General features: G+C 40.6%; 1 protein-coding gene across 1 annotated transcript in view; it reads left to right on the top strand.

Annotated features, from left to right (window-relative positions):
- Window positions 1-18,251, top strand: part of ACTL6A (actin like 6A) — a gene marked incomplete in the record, with an annotated part of 1,351,363 nt that overhangs the window by 958,428 nt on the left and 374,684 nt on the right. The window contains 1 exon segment of the mRNA XM_044070379.1: window positions 2,070-2,184. Coding sequence (XP_043926314.1) covers window positions 2,070-2,184 — 115 coding nt within the window.

Consider the following 18,251-nt stretch of genomic DNA (forward strand, 5'->3'; position numbering starts at 1 on the left):
AATTTTAGGTAAATCTGTAGTGATCTCAAGTCTTCATTCCAAGGTTATACCAAACTTGGATATACCTCTTAGATGAAATTTCTAATTCATGTTCAGCTAGCTTGGTATCAGCTGTGATCTTACTACTGAGAGTCCCTATTAATTCAGATAACGCAGTTAAACCAAAACTCTAAATCATTGCTTATTACATGAGTGTTATGAACTCCACAGTTTCTGCACTTTGCCATAAATTTATTCAAGTCATTGAGTATTCATTGAAAGAATCCATCACTATGTGAATGAACTAATTAAAAATGTAAAGTATTTATGAAATTCAAATGAAATCTTCAGTACACTAAAAAAAGTTTGTTAAATCAGATAAAGTAAAATAATCACTAAAATATGTAGTAAAAATATAAAAAAAGCACCTAAAATCTAAGATATTTATCTTCACAAATCACAAAAAACTATTGTTAAAATCGTGCAGAGGTGTGCTATTCTACTAGCTGCCCCTTGTAGAACACTTCTGATGTGTCCTGTTAAGTCAGGGATCTGTCCACAGCTAGGCAGTCTTACAGACAGAAAAAATATAAAGTTAGTTCCCTGTGTCTTTAAAAAGACATGGGAGAGTTCACAAATAAAATCAAACTCCTCAAAGCACAGCTCTAGCAGAGTATGCAGTGTCCAGGTTCTTAGTTTGTCCTGCAGCTGCACATAGAACACTTCTAATATGTCTTTTTAACTCAAGGACCCCCAACAGGTAGGCAGTCTGACACGTAGAACGAAAAATAATAGTGAGTTCCTAGAGTCTTAAACTCCTCAAAGCACACTAACAGAGTATACAATGGCAAGTTCTTAGTTATGCTATACTAACTAAATTTTTTGCTATAAAAATACCACTTTGAGGAGAGTCAGAGTAAGTATAAAGTTACCCTATCGCCATCCTGCTAAAGGAGTTTTGTATAGTTTTGTAATAACAGCTTTTGGAATATTTTAAAATTCCTGCTTGGAATGATTGCTAGCTAGTTTGTTTTACAAATCATTGCCTCAGCAAAAGGCATACTTCTTGTGGGGGGGCAAACAAAGCTTTAAGCATTAAGCACTGCTGGGTAAGTAATAGCGCCTCGTTCACCAGCCAGGATTCCTTAAAATGCTGGAATGAAACCAGCATCAGTACTTGTAAGAATCAAAGTACAGTTGATGAAAACTCAAGCCAGGAAAAAGTATAGGATAGTAAAACCAAATGTAAGGTTTACTGTTGGTAACCTTTCCTTCATGATTTTACTGTTACAGTAAAAGACCTACACAGCTCTATTTTCTATAAAAATAATTTATCTTATGTTTCTCACATTTCTTAGTGCGGTACTGGGTGTTTACATGTGACAGACATACTTCCTTTGGGCCTTGGCACACTTGCTTTAGAGCTTGCAGATTCAAGGTACCAAAGTGTGAATGACAGTACTGCTTGTACAGAAAGACTTGCATTGTCTGCATTCCTACCTTTGTTAGGTGCAAGAACAGTACTGGTGCTTAATGTGAAGATCACGACTAATGAAAAATCCTACTGGAAGACGCAAAATATAAATGGGTATATCCAAATGGTATAGTTTACTGTTAAAACATATTGTCTTCAAATATCTGCTGCTGTGCAGAGTACTTGCATGACGATATACTTGGTGTATACTGTGCAGAGTACTTGCATGACGATATACTTGGTGTATACTGTGGACAGCATGATGGCTTAGTGGCAAGATCTCTGCCTTGACAGCTCCAGGGTTTATTCCTGAATGACCTGAAGTTACTGCTTAGTTTAGCATGTTTTCATATCTGTGGGATTTTGCTCTGGGTACTTTCCTCCCACTTGCCATAACCATAATGATTGGCATATATTTGGCATGAAGAGTATAGCTTCTGTGACCTAGGATCATGCCTGAAAAAGGCCATTAAAAAGGGGAAATTCTCTTATGCAATAAAAGATGCATTTATTTTTCTATGATATAACATAAACATGAGACAGTTTCAGTGTTGGAGTTGAAGTTGTAATGATAGTGTGACGTTTGTAAATATCCATTGTAAATATTTCTCCTTAGGGTAGCAGCACAGATGCCTACAGTCCATTATGAATTTCCGAATGGCTATAACTGTGACTTTGGAGCAGAACGCCTGAAGATTCCAGAAGGTTTGTTTGATCCTTCAAATGTAAAGGTAAATTGATCAATACTGTATATGTTTTAGTTTCATATGAATTTAAATATATATATAGTCCTTTAACACGTCTTGTATCAAGAGTTGTAAGAATTGTAATTATAGTGACTGCATTTCTGAGAATTTTGGTGTAGGATCAGGTAAATTTAAAGTAGTGGATGTTTTTTTCATAAAGAGAATAGTGTCATCAGAATTCTTATTTCAGTCAACAACACACTAAGTGAACTAGACAGGCATATGCTTAAAGGACACTGTAGACAGAAACTTAAAAAAAAAATTATCTTGTCATGAAATTCTACACTATCCGTGCTTGCCAGCAACACAATAATGAACTTGTAATTTAATTTTTTTTCTATGAAACTTAAGATCAACACACCGAAACCACATAGTTGTCACCAAGCACAAAAATGAAGCTGGCAAATCACTCTTTGCCTGCTGTATGGAAAAAAACCTGGAACCTCCTACCCGATCACCTAACCTCAACATCCTCACCTTACCTCTTCAAAAAAAACATCAAATCCCACTTTATGCAAAACCGGCTATGTTCATGTCTTCCCCAAGGCTAGACCAAATCTACTCACTGCTATTAATACTCTCCCAAATAATGAATACTACCATGGTTCTCAACTGCTAATAGTTTGACACAATGCTAGAAAGTTAAGTATTCTCTACTATCTTACCCCATTTGCTCAAATTCTACCACATACTCAAATGGAACTCATATCAAACTATTGTTTGTAACTGCATTCAACTAACATATAGTGTACTTTGTGTATGAATATCTTGTACCTTGTGAATGTTACTAATGTAATAATTGTGTAGCTGTGTGCATGAATATTTTTTGTATCGTGGAAATGTTAACTAATGTAATGTAATACTTATGGAGTTGTTCTCCCCAGGCCTCCGCTGAAAACGGACCTGTGTCCAGTCGAACCTTCCCAGAAAACAAATGTAAAATAAAAATAAAATAAAATATAAATCCCTTTAACAGCGCAAGATATTCTGGCATGATCTTACTTTCTAGGAAAGATGCTTTTAGCCCTTCGTGCATTTGGTGGGTATAGCTGATTTGCATTGGATTCTTGTCAGATCAGAGATCCATTTACTTACAGTGAAAGCAATGAGTGCTGCTAAGTTTGAGAATCCCCTGTAAAAGTTTCAGTGGTTGGTTTGTAGTGATTCTTTCATAGTCATTTCTTACATCTGTGTTAAAGTGCTTGCAGAAATGTAAAGAGATGGCTAAGAACATTTTTTAAGTAAAATTTTTTAGTTTCAGATTCTGTTTTCCTCATACCTTCCTTTTCCAAATGAGATAAGCACCATATTTTTTCTGGATTTTAGAGCTCGGTTAATTAGTAATGTTTGTCACTGGTTATCTGGTTTCTTATCTTAATACCAGAAAAGGCTAAATAGATTTATGGCCCCAGGAGAGGGAAGTAATGCAGCTGTAAATATCACTTTACCAATCATGTTTAAAGGTGCGAAACAAAATTAAACTTTGCTTTTCAAACAGTGTTTACGTGTATCTTTATGCATGTGAACACTTAAAAAGATTTCTTCCAAACCCAGAAGACAAAACGTACTGAGTCATGATTGTGGCATTAATATTTATGGCTGGGCTTCATATCCTAGTGGATCTGAAATAAAAAAGCTCCATGTAAGCTGCTCTTTGTGGTTGCCTTGGGCAGAAACTTTCACAATTCATGTATTTTTAATATAGGAAAGTAACAGAGTTTCTTTTTGTGTGACATTTCTCTCTGTTAAATTCCTTAGTGATCATATTGGTGTTGAGTGAAATCTCATAACCCCTTTGTTCAGGAATTTGTTTCCTTTAATTCATTTTTGCTCATCACATATTTATTTTATTTTACATTTGTTAACCGGGACAGTCTGACTGGGCCAGGTCCATTTACAACAGAGGCCTGGGGAGAAAAGCTCCACATATGTTAACAGAAATACTAGAATTTAATACATAGAAGAAAAACTGATAACACATTATAACAGCAAAATCCAGCTAGTAAGACAGAAAATGTAAAACAGGATACAATTCAGCAGTTGAACAGAGTAAATACATTTAGCAGTGAGAGTCATGACATGCATCATATTAAAATGAAGTACCTATATTAAAGGGATAAAGAAAATATTGGAAGTAAACAACTGTAGAATTTACATTAAGCAAGTAATAAGCCTTTCAACTTTCCACAGAGCTTAGGCAGTGTTTTAGGTTATGCATGGGCAAAGCCAGGTGTTTGAAGATATGAGGTGGTGGGGATAGAGGCCAGTGATGGGAGGAGGTTGTTCCAGTTTATAGCAACAGTGTGAGAGAATAGTGCTTTTCCAGCAGTGTTGTTAGCCTTAGAGATGCATAGAAGTGATTTGTCGCTAGAGTGCAGTGTGCGATTTGTCGCATAGTAGGTAAGTAGTTGACTTAGTAATGGGGTTTTATCATGATACTTCAGAATGTTATAGGCAATAACCATTTGGTGGTAATTAGGTAGTTGAGGAAATTCTAACCATTCTATGTCCCGTAAAGCTAGACAATGAAGGTATCTGAAGGTGGCATTGTTAACAAATTTGGCAATATTATAGCATGACTCAAGTTTGTCAAGGTCAAGTTTTTCTGATATAGGTAAGAATTGGTGCTGCATACGTTAGTGTGGAGAAAAGATAAGTTTGGTCTAGGGTGATCCGTGCTTGATCTGAGAGAAAGTTTTTATGTCTATATAATGAGCCCTTTTTTGTGAACCTTTTTGGTTTGAGAGATATGGACATCAAAGAGAAGGTTTTTGTCAATCTCAACACTGAGGAGTTTGGTGTGGGCAGAAGGAGAAATGATAGTACCATTTTTGGAAGTAACAGAAAAGGAAAGAGGAGCAGACTTTGATTTGCTGGGGGTAAATAAAAGCAGTTTAGTTTTATTAGGGTTAAGGATGAGTTGGATATTTGTGATCCAACTTTCCACAGAGATAAAGGATTCCTGAGTCTGTTGGTGGAGAATGAAAAGAGAGGGTTGAGGAGATTAAAGTCGAATCATCCACATACTGTATGAGTGTGGCATGCTGGGTGGGTATATGTAGATTGTTAGTGTAGCTAGAAAAAAGAAGTGGGCCCAGTACTGAGCCTTGTGGTACACCTATGAATGTTGAAAGTAGAGGAGATAATGTGCCGTGCCATTGGGGAGATTGTTGCCCATCAGCTAGATAGTTTTTCAACCAGGCAATAGTAGAAGGGGAAAAGGATAGGGACACTAGTGAATCTAGTAGTAGGGGGTATGAGACCATATCAAATGCTTTGGATAGATCCAAAAATATAGCATAATTAGTCTTGAATCTAATTTTCCTGATAGGGTCGAGACTGTTAAGAACATCACTGAAGGTGCTATTAAAGTAGTCAACTGCCTGGTCTAAACTAAGGGAAAGTAGTGGCTCCCAGTTGCATAGTTTTAAAATAGTGTTTAGATCCCTGGGGTTTAGGTTGCAGTCATTTCAGATTTGTCTACAAGTTATAGGCTTGGGTATGTTAGTACATTTGCATAGTAGGAATGTAGGGAGGTGATCACTAATACTGTCTGGCAGACAGCCTGTCTGGCAGTTTTGCTTAGGGCTATTGACCACTGTCCAATCAAGGATGGATTCTTTTTGGGATTTTTTTGTCAACTCTAGTTGGTTCCTGAATAAGTTGAGAGAACCCATGGAGATTTATATGGTTAGTGGGGCTGTTAGAATTGCAGGCCCAGCCATTCAGTATTCAGATCGCCTAGTAGGATTGTTTCATGTGGGAGATTATCTGTAGTCCATTGTAGGAGTTCCTCAGTTATAGGAGAGTTATTTCCTGGAGGGATGTAACAGCAGAGAATGTTCATTTTTTTGTTTTGTTAATATACAGGACAGATGCAAGGGTTTCAGCATTATTAAATTTGGATACATGGATATGAAGAGGTTTAAGATTTAGTGCGTTTTTTTAGAGAGAATTGCAACTCCACCTCCTTTTCTACCCACTCTATCCAGTCTTAAGATATTATAACCTGGAGGGAGGATTTCTTCATTTTGGGTTGTGGGTTTTAGCCATGTTTCTGTTATGGTCAGTATATCAGGAGTATAGTGGGTTATAAATGGATGCAGGTCAGGTATTTTGTTAGATATACTTCGTGTTGATATAAAGAATTAGTAGATCAGATGTCTGTTTAGATTTGAGTATAGCTGTGACCAGACCTGGGTTTGGGTGTATTTCCTGAGAGAAGGTCTTTTTGTGACAGATAATATGCGTTTGAATATGCGAGTTAGTTCTGTGCTGAATTTAGATGTTTTTCTGGTACTACATCATGGTAAGTAGACCTTGTGTGTGAATATGCATTATTGTGGTATTAAGTATTGTAGAGGTGATGAAAAAGTTTGTTTTAGTAAATGTGAAAATGTGTTGTGTGGCATGTAGTGTTGTGTAGTGATATATTAGTATGCATAGATGTGATGTAGGCTAGTGTTGTGAGGAATAGTGAGAGAGATGTTGGTGTGATATACGTGCTGCCTGTGATAGTTTGAATACTAGGCTGTGTGATGATGTACTAACACACAAGTCACAGTTATACAATTCACAGCTACACGCTTCTCTCTACAATTTCCAGCTGTCCATGTGCATTACCAGCTCTAACAAACACCAAACTTGCAGTTATAAAAAATTTAAAAGCAAATTACTGGAATAACTTAAGTTGCGCGTATCCAAAACCATTAATTCCACCACCCTTATGTTACCAGCCCTAAAAAGAGCTTTGAAACCAGCTCTGAAAAGAGCTATTAACTGGTAGCAGTACTCTCAACTGGAGAAGCAGTCCAAGTGTACATATATATATATATATATATATATATATATATATATATATATATATATATATATATGTGTGTGTGTGTATATAATATATATAATATGTATATGTATAAAATATGCACTGTAACTAAAATGAATTTCTCTGAAGTGGCTTTCCTTCCCTGGTTTAGTAATGAATTTGTACCGCTGTGCTCTATTCATTTTCACTTTGTCCAGAACATGTACGACAAATATTTGAGTTCCATTTTGGAATACAGCTTAACATGTGCCATTAGTAGACAATAATACATCTCATTTAGCTACACATAATGCTCATCTAATAAGTGCAGACTGTAGTTTATTTTTAGTTCATTTTTCATAGGTTCATAGGTTGGTACTAGGTTATCGGCCCTAAGGCCTATGCAAGCCTAGCCATAACAATTCCCTGGATATTTCTTCCCACAATATTTACTTCTCTGGGCCCCTATCTAGCAGGGCGACTGACATGATCCCCGGGGTGAATTTCCTATCTCCCATCCAATCATCAAGGTTCCTTTTGAAGAGGGCCAATGAGGCGCTCTGCTTGACATGTATGGGCAGACTATTCCAGAGTATGGGGAGTCTCTGGGTCAGGAACCTATCCCTCCAGCATATTTTGTTCATTGTGATGGTAAGGTTTAGATCCCTGGAGTGTGTGGCTCTGAGGGATTGGGATTTCTTGAAGTGGAGCATGTCCAACAGCTCAGGGTTTGACATGGCCTTGTATGTTAAGCAGAGATCGCCTCTGAGTAGACGATATGCCACAGAGTATAGCTGGAGTTTTTTTTAGACTGTCACCATATGGCATCTGCTTTAGGCCTGTGATTCTTTTAGTGAGGTATTTCTGTGGCCTTTCCAGCTGTTGCAGATGTCTTGTGAGGTACATACCAAATGGGGCATTACACTCTATAATGGGTCTAATGAGGGATGAGTACAGTGCGATAATGACCTCCTTTTTTCTGGATGAAAAGCCCTTAGTGATGAGGTATGCCCCATAGAAGGATTTCCTGACTGTTGTGGCGATGTGGTTATCGAAAGTGAGACCACTGTCCACCTGTGTCCCTAAGTCTCTCATCACACTTTCGATGTTTAGTGTCCTGCCACCTATGTGGTAATTCATGGGTGCATGTTTTTTTCCAAATGGGATAACTATACATTTCTTGGCATTAAGCTTGAGCCCATGGCTCTGGCACCAGGCATCTGTTTCTGTAAGGCCCTTTTGTAGACTATCCACATAATTTGGGGATTCAATAATGGCTCCCAGTTTGCAGTCATTTGTTAGCCAGAGTCCTTTAGTGTTGGCATCTGTGGACCCAGGACTGAACCCTGAGGTACTCCACTTGTCACTTGTCTGGAGCTGGATTTGGAGTCTGCTACTTTTACAGTCTGGGTTCTGTCAGTAAGCCAGTTGGCAACCCATCAAGTGACGTAGGGATTTATGCCCAGCTTAGTAAGTTTATCTATGATCCCAGAGTGGGGGATGGTGTCGAAGGCCTTGGCGAGGTCCAGATAGAGGCTGTGTGGACCACCTTACCCTTGTCCACAGCTCTGGAGACTGATTCGAAGAAGTCAGTCAGATTCAGGAGACAAGATCGGCCCTTCACAAACCCAAACTGGGTGGGGTCCAGTGTTTGAAGGTTGTCGATGTCTTTGTTTATAAGTTCCATGATAGTGCGTTCCATGCCCTTGCAGATCAGGCTTGTCAGACTGATGGGATGGTAGTTCCCTGGATCCAAGGCGGATCCTCCCTTGTGGAGCGGAATAACTGTAGCTGTGCGCCACTCAGTGGGCACGAAGCCTGAGGTGAGGCTATGATTAAACATGACACTTAGGTGAGGTGCCAGTTCATTTTGTAGTTCATGTAATACACAGCCTGGGATGTCATCTGGTCCCATGGATGCTGTATTCTTAGCTTTGGAGAGTGCTGTTACTACCTGTGTGGCCGTGATTATCGGAATTTGGCAATCTTTTGGTATTGGGATGGGCCCTTTAGGGGGTGAGAGGGGGGTGAAGTTGGCACTAAATCGATCTGCCAGGATATTGGCAATATCCTTGGGATCAGTATATTTAATGCCATTCTGTTGTAGCTCAGAGCAGATCAGAGCATTGCCATTTAGATTCTTGACATAACTATAGAATGCCTTGTGGTTGTCTTTGGAATCTTTGGCAGTTTTATTTTCATAACTAGCTTTTGAGGATTTTATGAGGGATCTCAGCTTCTTACTGAGGCTGGTGAGGGAGTTTTTTGCATCCTGGGATTTTCCTCTTTTCTGTAACAGTTTCTTCCTTCTGTTGTATAGTTTTATAGCAGGGGACCACCAGATTGGCTTCCTTTTTTTGGAGAAGAGCATCTTGGTTCTATTTGGGATGGCATGATTCATGCACGAGTGGATGTGCTCGTACAGTGCCTTAGTGTAGGATTCTGCAGTCGAACTTCCAGATCCCATCTGCGTGGGTGTTGTGAAGTTTGTCACTTCTGACTTCAGTAGCATGAAGTTGGCTTTGGAGAAGTTTTTTAAGGAGGTTTCCTTACTGGGGGTGGGATATGGATGTCAAGGGTGATTTGCTTATGGTCAGACCTGACTAATGAGGGGGTGACCACTGGTGTGAAGCATCTGTCTCCCATGTTGGTAATGACCAGGTCTAGGATATTGGAGCTCCTGGTGGGACAATGGATTAGTTGATCCAGGGCATTGGAATTTATGAATTCCAAGAACCTTTGGGAAAAGGAGTTGGTACCCGAGTAGTTTTCCCAATTAATGGCAGGGTAGTTTCAATCACCCAGTATTAGGGTGTTTGGTTGTATCTTAATATTTTCCACTATGTTTAGAAAGGTGTAATGAGAATCTTGTGGCATGGTGGGGGATCTGTAGCAAGCTACAATTTGGATTGCAGTCTTACCTAGTGTTAGTTGCACCTGGAGAATTTCAGATGCATTATGTTGGGCAAGTAGCCTGGAAGTGTGAATATCCTTGGTGAATATGGACACTCCTCCACCTTTAGTGTTTCGGTCTTGGTTTTGTGGCTGAAAAGTGTGGTAAGAATTGTAGCCTGGTATTGCAGGGGTGCTCTCTGGAGCCTTGAACCAGGTCTCAGTTACTGCACAGATATCGATGCTCTCCATTTTTAGGAGTGCCTCGAGAGAGTGCATTTTGAGGTTTAGACTTCTAGCATTGAGTAGCATTACCTTCAGATTTTGCATGCTTGTATCTGTTACGGTGGTGGTTTTATCTTTTGAACCTTGCCTAAAAAAGGCACTATAGGGGTGGCAAGAGCTTTAACCAGTAACCTGAATCCCAGGGGTGACAGGTGCAGACCATCTCTGGCAAAGCATTGTGGTTTGTCGATCATGTCTTCCCAGGCAGACAAATACTGGATCCCCTTTGAATGACACCAGAAGCTTAGCCAATTACTGAAGTCAATAATTTTGTCCTTATACTGTGGTATAATTCTGGGCGAAGGCAGGATGCTACTCAGGGGTAGGGTCATACCTGTCTGGGTCACATGATCCAAGAGCTCTTCCATGTCTCTTTTCATGTAGTCCAGGGAGGTACGTCTCACGTCATTCACTCCAGCATGGACAATGACAGAGTTATATTTATACTTGTTGTGGAGTGGCTTGAGTGCATGCATTATGTGGCGGATCCTGGCACCTGACAGGCAGCTGACTGTAATTTTCTCCTTGTTCAGCCTGGTGAGTGGGACATCAGTATGCCTGACTATAGAGTTACCTATGACTAAAGTGTTGGGTACATTGTCTTGCCTTAGGGGCTGTTACTGGGTGGCACACTGATGTTGTGAGCTGTGTGTCACTTTGGTTGTGACTGGTGCTTGTTTTGGCTTCGGAGGTCCTTGTTGCTTGGGCAGGTTAATGTTAAGGGCCTCTGCATATGTGGGTTTAGTGTTGCTTTGTGTGGGTGTTGATGGTGTGGGTTTTGAAGGGCTATGAGTTGCTTGAGGTGTAATGGAGGTATTAACCTTCTCCTCTTGACTGTCTAGCACAATCTTGGTCGGAGAGAGCTTTGCTTCCAGTTTGGCTATGTAAGTGCATCTCTCGCAGGTTGTAGTGTTGGGTGGTAGGAGGAGAGGATTGTCTGTGTTCATGAGGCAGTTGCCGCTTTGCCCCAGTATGCCCAGATTCACCAGGTGGACAGGAGAAATCACCGGAAGTTAACCCTTGGACATGCCTGTTTAGGTGCTTTTTTGTAAAGTTTAAGAGCTGTTTTCCCTTACCTTTGCAAGCTACTTTGCAATTATAGGCTGTTCAGTGCCTATGATTAATTTCTCCTTATTGATAAGGAGAGCTGAGTGTTTGTATCAGTTTCAGGCTTCCTAGTGCTTTCCAGCAGGTTCTAGAGCAAGTGCTAGTCACAGGTGTTCAGAATTTAGTGCTACTACTGAGAAACCAGCTAGTTTTAAGGGAAAATTTGAAGAGCAGACTTTCTGGCACCTGGAATAGTTTAACTGTACCCTCCCAGTGCTGCATGATGTGAAAAATGTGCGAACGCATGCGTTTTTAAGCCAGAAAGTTGAAAGGGATAGAAATCAGCCCAAAAAGGCTAATAAAATTACAATTTCAGAGCTGGAAACCACTCCTCTAGCATTAAGATAGGCAGTACAATGCTCACCAGTCCCACTGGTAGGCAGTAGTACTTAACTCTACCACAGCAAGGTCTGGATAGCTCTGAGCTCAAAAAATAAAGTCTTGAGACGAGCAAAGCCTGGGATATGGACTGGCTAGAAAAGGTGGGAAATGAGCAAACAAGTTAGTATTTTTTTTTTGTTGTTGTTGAAACAGGCTAAACAATGCAATAAAACAGTAAATAAACACAGAAAAGGCTAACACACTTGAGTGTCTAGTCCTAAACAGTAAATGCAATTAAAACTCTACAAAATTAGCAATTTAAAACTTTTTAAATGAAGCAAGGCAAGTTCACAGCTGAAAAACGATTTGAGGCAGTAACACAGCAGAATAAGTAGCTAGTCTACATATACAGAGAAGTCTATATATACAGAAAAGCAGCTAAAACACACAAACACTTCAGATGCAGTGCAACCTAGAGCACTTGAGTTGTAGCAATGTTAAGGCAATTACAGTTATAATTGCTGTAAAATATACTCTATATTTCCAAAATGTTTGAGAAGCACAGTTAGAACCCAAGGAGATTTAGGCAAAACATTTTTTGAAAGGGAAAAGGGAGAAACAAGGTCTTATCAAATGTTCTCTCTGTATTAGGTAGAATGAGATAATGACACTAGACTGGGAGGTGTGCCCCAGATCAGATTTACAGTAGGGGTGGGCAACTGCAAAGCCACCAAGTATAACAGCAAGACACCAACAGGGAGAGTGGGGACAATACTAAAGCTATTAGCCTACAAGACAGTAAGCACTACAGAAAGCCACAAAATGAAACTTTTTAAACAGATAAAGATTTGTAAAGATACAGAATGCTTTTATAACTGCAAACAAATCAGTTTCCTGTGCAGATTACTTAATAGCAATAAAATACACTCATAAACTAAGCAGCAGGCAATAAGTGCTATATGTAAATTGCTAGAAACAATAATCAGTATAAATAATAAAAAAAAAACAGGATACTTGTATATCTCAGCTGTGAGTTTTAGTCAACACCTCTCATCCACTCAGCTCAGTGTGTATTGTGAAGCAGAAAAATTCAGCACTGCTTTAGTTTGATATGCTGTTCAAGCCTTCACTTTCTACTTTAGATGGAACACTGGATGAGTGTTTCGCTCATATCCACATTCTGTTCTGACCATTTTACAGTAGAATTTTCCCCATAACTGTTGAGTGCTTTTGATTGTTTTGCTCTTTGGATTTAAATGTGTACATCTCTGAAACATTTCAACATTTTTCCATTAAATTTTGTTGATCATCTGTGCAACCTCTTCAAGATAACCCATAATAATGTCAAAATATACTTTTTCAAATACTAACTTTTCAATAATGTTTTTTTTTTACAGTTTAAACCATTTTTATTACTATGTGCGAGTTGTATATGTTGTTGCCTGTCAGTTGGTTAATGACATGAGTTGTAAGTCATCCCACCAGATTATCAAACCTCTAAATAAGTAAAAATGTGTGCATGTATTTTATTTTTGAGTTAAATTGGCAGGGAAGCTTCAGTATCCAGTGGAAATTACATTCAAAGTAAATATTTTGTATATGACAATTTAGGAAAGGTTTATTCTAGACTAGTTGTGTTTTGCATACTGAGCAGAAATCGTATTCCGCATTCTTTATGAAACCAAATGCAATGCAGAACATCAGGCTTTAACAGTGAAGGCATATGAAGCCCTGCATTTAGTATCTATATACAAAAAGTCACAAAGTCAATACCCAGCTGAGATTTCATTACAGAACATTTAGGCAGTATCGGGATTTTGAGCTGTAAAGTATTGCTAAGACTGGTTTTCAACATTTAGGAGTTTATGCAGTGTATTACTGAATTTGATGCTGCCACTTCATCTGTTTCAGAACATGGCTTTTGAAGTATAGCACATTATAACTGATGCCACCCTTTATTCATAATATATCCAAAGCTGATTTTCTACCTATCTTAGGAGATTTCACTGGAGCTCAACATAAAAACTGACTCCACCACTTGATTCCAGACCATGTTGATTGAACCATATCTGTTAAAGCTAGACAATTATGTATGAGTTTTTCTGTCCGATATTTTGACGACTAAGTGCATATATGCTCTATATATTGGTTGCACTTTGTCTTTCCTGTTCAGAGGTCATGTGATCCCTCAAAGGAGAGTAGGTATAATTTAGACTGTTTACACTGCATTTAGTTCCTGTGTTTGAAGTTATATTTGTTTTTGTTTACCAGAATAGTCCCATTGGGCCTATGGCCTGTCTTCATGAGAGGCCCAAGGTGGTGTTCTTACTGACTCGGGAATATTTTTTATAATCCAGGGCATCAGGGTAAAATCCCTTACTGTTTTGTTATTCTGTTCCTAGCACAAGGGCAGCTGAGAGGAAGTGATGGCAAAAGGATAGATGTGGCAGATGAGATTTTGTATGTAAAAGTGCAAGCAATCTGCCAAAAAGTGAACTTTTTATATGTTTCATTCTGTTTAGTTGCTGCACGTGGCAGTAACTGAAATGAGTGTAACAGGATATCTTTGTTGCATAAGGCACTATGGTTATTTTAGCAAACTGTGGGCAATACAGAGGAAGAAGTGCAAATAAGCCTCAAACAGGAGAGCAGGATGACTGATCTCTTGGATTTGTTTTAGAAGTCAGAAGCAAAATTGAGGATCACAATTTTTTTGATGTACAGTGTGCAGAGACAGAGATACAGAAAATCGTAAGACAGTAGAGCAAAATACATTTGTAGATGTTTTTAATGACGATATGCCAGTAAAGAAAAGGGTTTGACTATTTGAATTATGTTATGTAAAAGCAGTGATTATGAATGACAAAGTGGTTGTGCAGGTGGTAAGAAGAGGTCAACAGTATGACTGTTCTGTTCGATTTTTTTTTTTGCGTTGTGTTTTCTTAGAATGAGTTTGTGTTATAGGACAAAATATACTATAAAAAGTATATACATATTAAAAACTGATTTAATTTATAAAATATACCTTATTCTATTTGAAAACAGATGTTCTTAGTGTTTCACTGTTGCAGGGTAGCCCTCGGCTGTCCCAAATACCAGAGGCTTAGTATTTCTGCATCGGTTGCTGTCTCTTCAGGACTGACGTCAGGTTGTCAGTAGTATAAAGTAAGGCAGCCGACGCCATTACATCCGTCTTTCTTGCATGGAGCCCGAAGCAGAAGCAGTTTGTACGAGTACCGGTCAGCTTCTACCTGAGTTTAGTCTACCGAATTGAAGTTGAAGTCTTCTAAAGTGAAGTACCCCGTTGGGGATCCTTGTTTTCTTGCACTTACTGATGTCAGAAAAAGTTAATTGTCTCGCCTGTGGAAAGCAAATAACACAAAGAGACTCATTCTTACTATGTCACTTTAGGCCTAGACCACGATGTCCCCTGTTGTTGCTTCTGTGCTTTGTTCAACGCCATAACTATCAGTCGTCGGCCCCTTATTGTAGCTAGATATTTTCGCTTACAGTCCTCTAATTCCGATATGATTTCGGTAAGCCATCCGACAGCAGATCATCTGAAAAAACGTAAAGATAAAGACAGAGACAGACCACACAGGTCCAAACCTACCGACGATGTGTCAGTTCTCCGGTCCTCAGTGAGGCACTTTTGCAGCCCCTGATGCCCTCTTCTGTGGATTTGCAGGCCGCTACAGAGACCCTTTCGGAGTCCAGTATGGTGCAAAACTCTTCTTTGACTAAGGATCTTGTGATAGTTTCTACCTTGGATGAGTCCCAAGCAGCTGAGCAGGCACCAGCTTCCGAGGAAGTCCTTCGCACTACTGATTCTCGACACAAATGGACGTCTTCTTTCGCGACTACTGTTCTTTCGAAAACGACAGAGTTTCTTAGGCCCAGGGTACGAACCTTACCCAAGAAACCGACTACTCAATCTCAGGCACCTGCTTCCTTGCCTCAACATCAAATGCTTAAAATAGCGGAAGACCTTATCATGCTAATCAGGGGAAGCCAAGCTATCCCCTCCAAAATGAAGAGAGATCTGTCCCCTGTAGTTTTGTCTGAAGAAGAGTCTGATGCTTCTGAATATATGAAGACATGCAGCCCCTCTCTACTTATGAGGATTCTGATGCAGAGGATTCCATCCCTTCAGCCTCTCCCCCAGAGGATTTTTCCTTTGGGGAAACCCTTCATACCTTAAGGGAGCATTTCCAATGGGAGAGTCTAGACTATAGTCAGTCTAAAATGAGACTCAGGGAATTCTTGGATCTTCCACAGCACAGACCCTTGGCCATCCCCCCAATCCTTGATATTGTGGAGGATGTTTTCCTGGTTATGCAGAATCTGAGTTACAAGAGTTAATGCATTCTGCAAGTCAAGTAACTAAATTTACCTTGCACTGTGGTTTTGACGCCCTAGAAGCTTCTTGCAGGGTAACAATGACTGGATCTGTCACTAGAAGGCATGCATGGCTTAAGGAACAGCCCCTGCCAGACCATGTCAAATCTAAATTGTTGGATGCCTCCTTGCGCACAGACAACTTATTTAGCACTAAGGCAGAAGAGGTCTTAAAAAAGATGGAAGAAAAAGCAGTCTATGCAGACAGTTCAGGATTTCTTACAGGTCCAGACACCCAGGTTCAGCAGGCGTTGTCCCACCAAGCACTGGTCCATTCCTGCTCCCACTAAGCCAGTCCAGCCCAGGCCCTGGGGAGCCAGACCCCCCAGACAGCAGCCACAGGGAATGCAGAGATCTAAGCAGTGGACTACCTCCACTTCAAAACCAGGGAGTTCTAAGCCACACCCTTATGGTAAGAATTCACAATGACTCACCTTCCCGACCCCCTCCCTCTTCCCACCTTCACTTACCCCTAGGAGAAAAACTCTCCTTTCACGCAAGCACCGGGGCCACCATTACCAATGACCACTGGGTTCTCAACATAGTGTCTCAGGGATATAAATTTTCCTTCCACACCCTTCCAACCCCAAAAGGTTTCCCAGATCTACCTCCAAACCAGTTGGCAGAGGCTCAAAAGCAAATCCTTTCCCTGCTTTCTATAAGGGCAGTAGAGCACATTACTGCGGAACAGATAGGCCAAAGTGTCTACTCCAGACTTTTTCTGCTGCCCAGAAAAGAGGGCACCTGGTGCCCCATTCTCAATCTATTCATTCTAAACACCTTCCTGGTGATCCCAAAATTCAAAATGCTCATCCTCCAGCAGATGCTACCCATGCTGTCCAAGGATGCTTGGCTAGCCTTCCTAGATCTAAAAGAGGCCTACCTCCACATTCCTGTTAGGGAATCATGCAGGACATGTCTCCGTTTCAGGGCAGGATCTCAACACTTTCAGTTCTCTGTGCTTCCCTTTGGCTTTATCTACTGCTCCCCTAGTTTCACAAAGTGGCTCCGGCCATTGCCTTTTGCAGACAAAGGAATATCCAGGTTTTACCCATACTTGGATGACTGCCTTATTCAGGCAGACAGCCAGGGAAAGCTGCTCAAGCACCTGGCCTTTGTAAAGAGCCTACTAACCTCCCTAGGCTACACAATCAACGAAAAGAAATCCAAACAGGTGCCAGCCCAAAGGATTATCTTCCTGGGAGCAAGCCTGGGCACAGCATCCGATATGGCATTCCTTACACCAGAAAAGTACATTTTTCTGACAACCTACTTCTCTCAAGTAGCCACCAGACCCCAGTTATCTGCAAGGAAGATCCTGCAAGCTGTGGGGTTCATGACACCTTACATACTACTCACTCCATATGCCAGACTGCATATGAAGAAACTTCAATGGTGCCTAAAAAAGCTTTTGGTGTCAACACTCTCAAGACCTGGAGACTCTTTTATACCTAGAATTCCTTGCCTCAGAAAAGACTTTCTTTGGCGGGCAACAGTATGCTTCCACAGCAAGAGACTACCTTTCTCACCACCCAGACCCTCACCACTGACTCATCAGACAGTGCTTGGGGTGCACACCTGGACGGCAGGTGCATACAGGGCCAATGGAGCCCACAGCAAATCCCTCTGTACATCAGCCAAAAAGAGATGATGGCTGTGCAGCACGCCTTGATAGCTTTCAAGCCACCTCTCCCCAGGGGCTCTCCTGATCAAAACAGACAACACCACTGTGATGTATTTTAACAAGCAGGGAGGGACTCGCTCCTACCCTCTGTGCAGGCTGGCTATGACCCTTTGGCACACAGCCTCTGCCATGCAACTACACCTGTTAGCACAATTCTTACCAGGTTCTCTGAACTCTGGCAGACCAATTAAGCAGAAATCTTCTGGACCCACACAAGTGGCAGCTCAACAAAAGAACCTTCACCCTAATAACTCAGAAATGGGCCACCCTGAAGATCGACCTCTTTGCCTCCCACACCCAACAATCAGCTCAGCAAATTCTGCACCAGGGAGCATCACTGCATGGCTTGGAAAGTGGATGCCCTGGCCTTCCCCTGAGTCAATCTTTCGGTCTGTGCCTTTCCTGCACTACCTCTCATCCCCAGGGTACAGCTCAAAATAGAGGAAGAAAAACCAAGGACAGTTCTTAAAGCTCCAAACTGGCCTTGCCAGCACTTGTATCCCTTACTGCGCAGCCTGTCCCCACTGCCATGGCATCTTCACCAGATTCCAAACCTCCTGA

This window comes from Protopterus annectens, chromosome 4.part1 (genome assembly GCF_019279795.1).
Source record: "Protopterus annectens isolate FY-2018-M chromosome 4.part1, PAN1.0, whole genome shotgun sequence".
Classification (NCBI taxonomy): Eukaryota; Metazoa; Chordata; order Ceratodontiformes; family Protopteridae; genus Protopterus; species Protopterus annectens.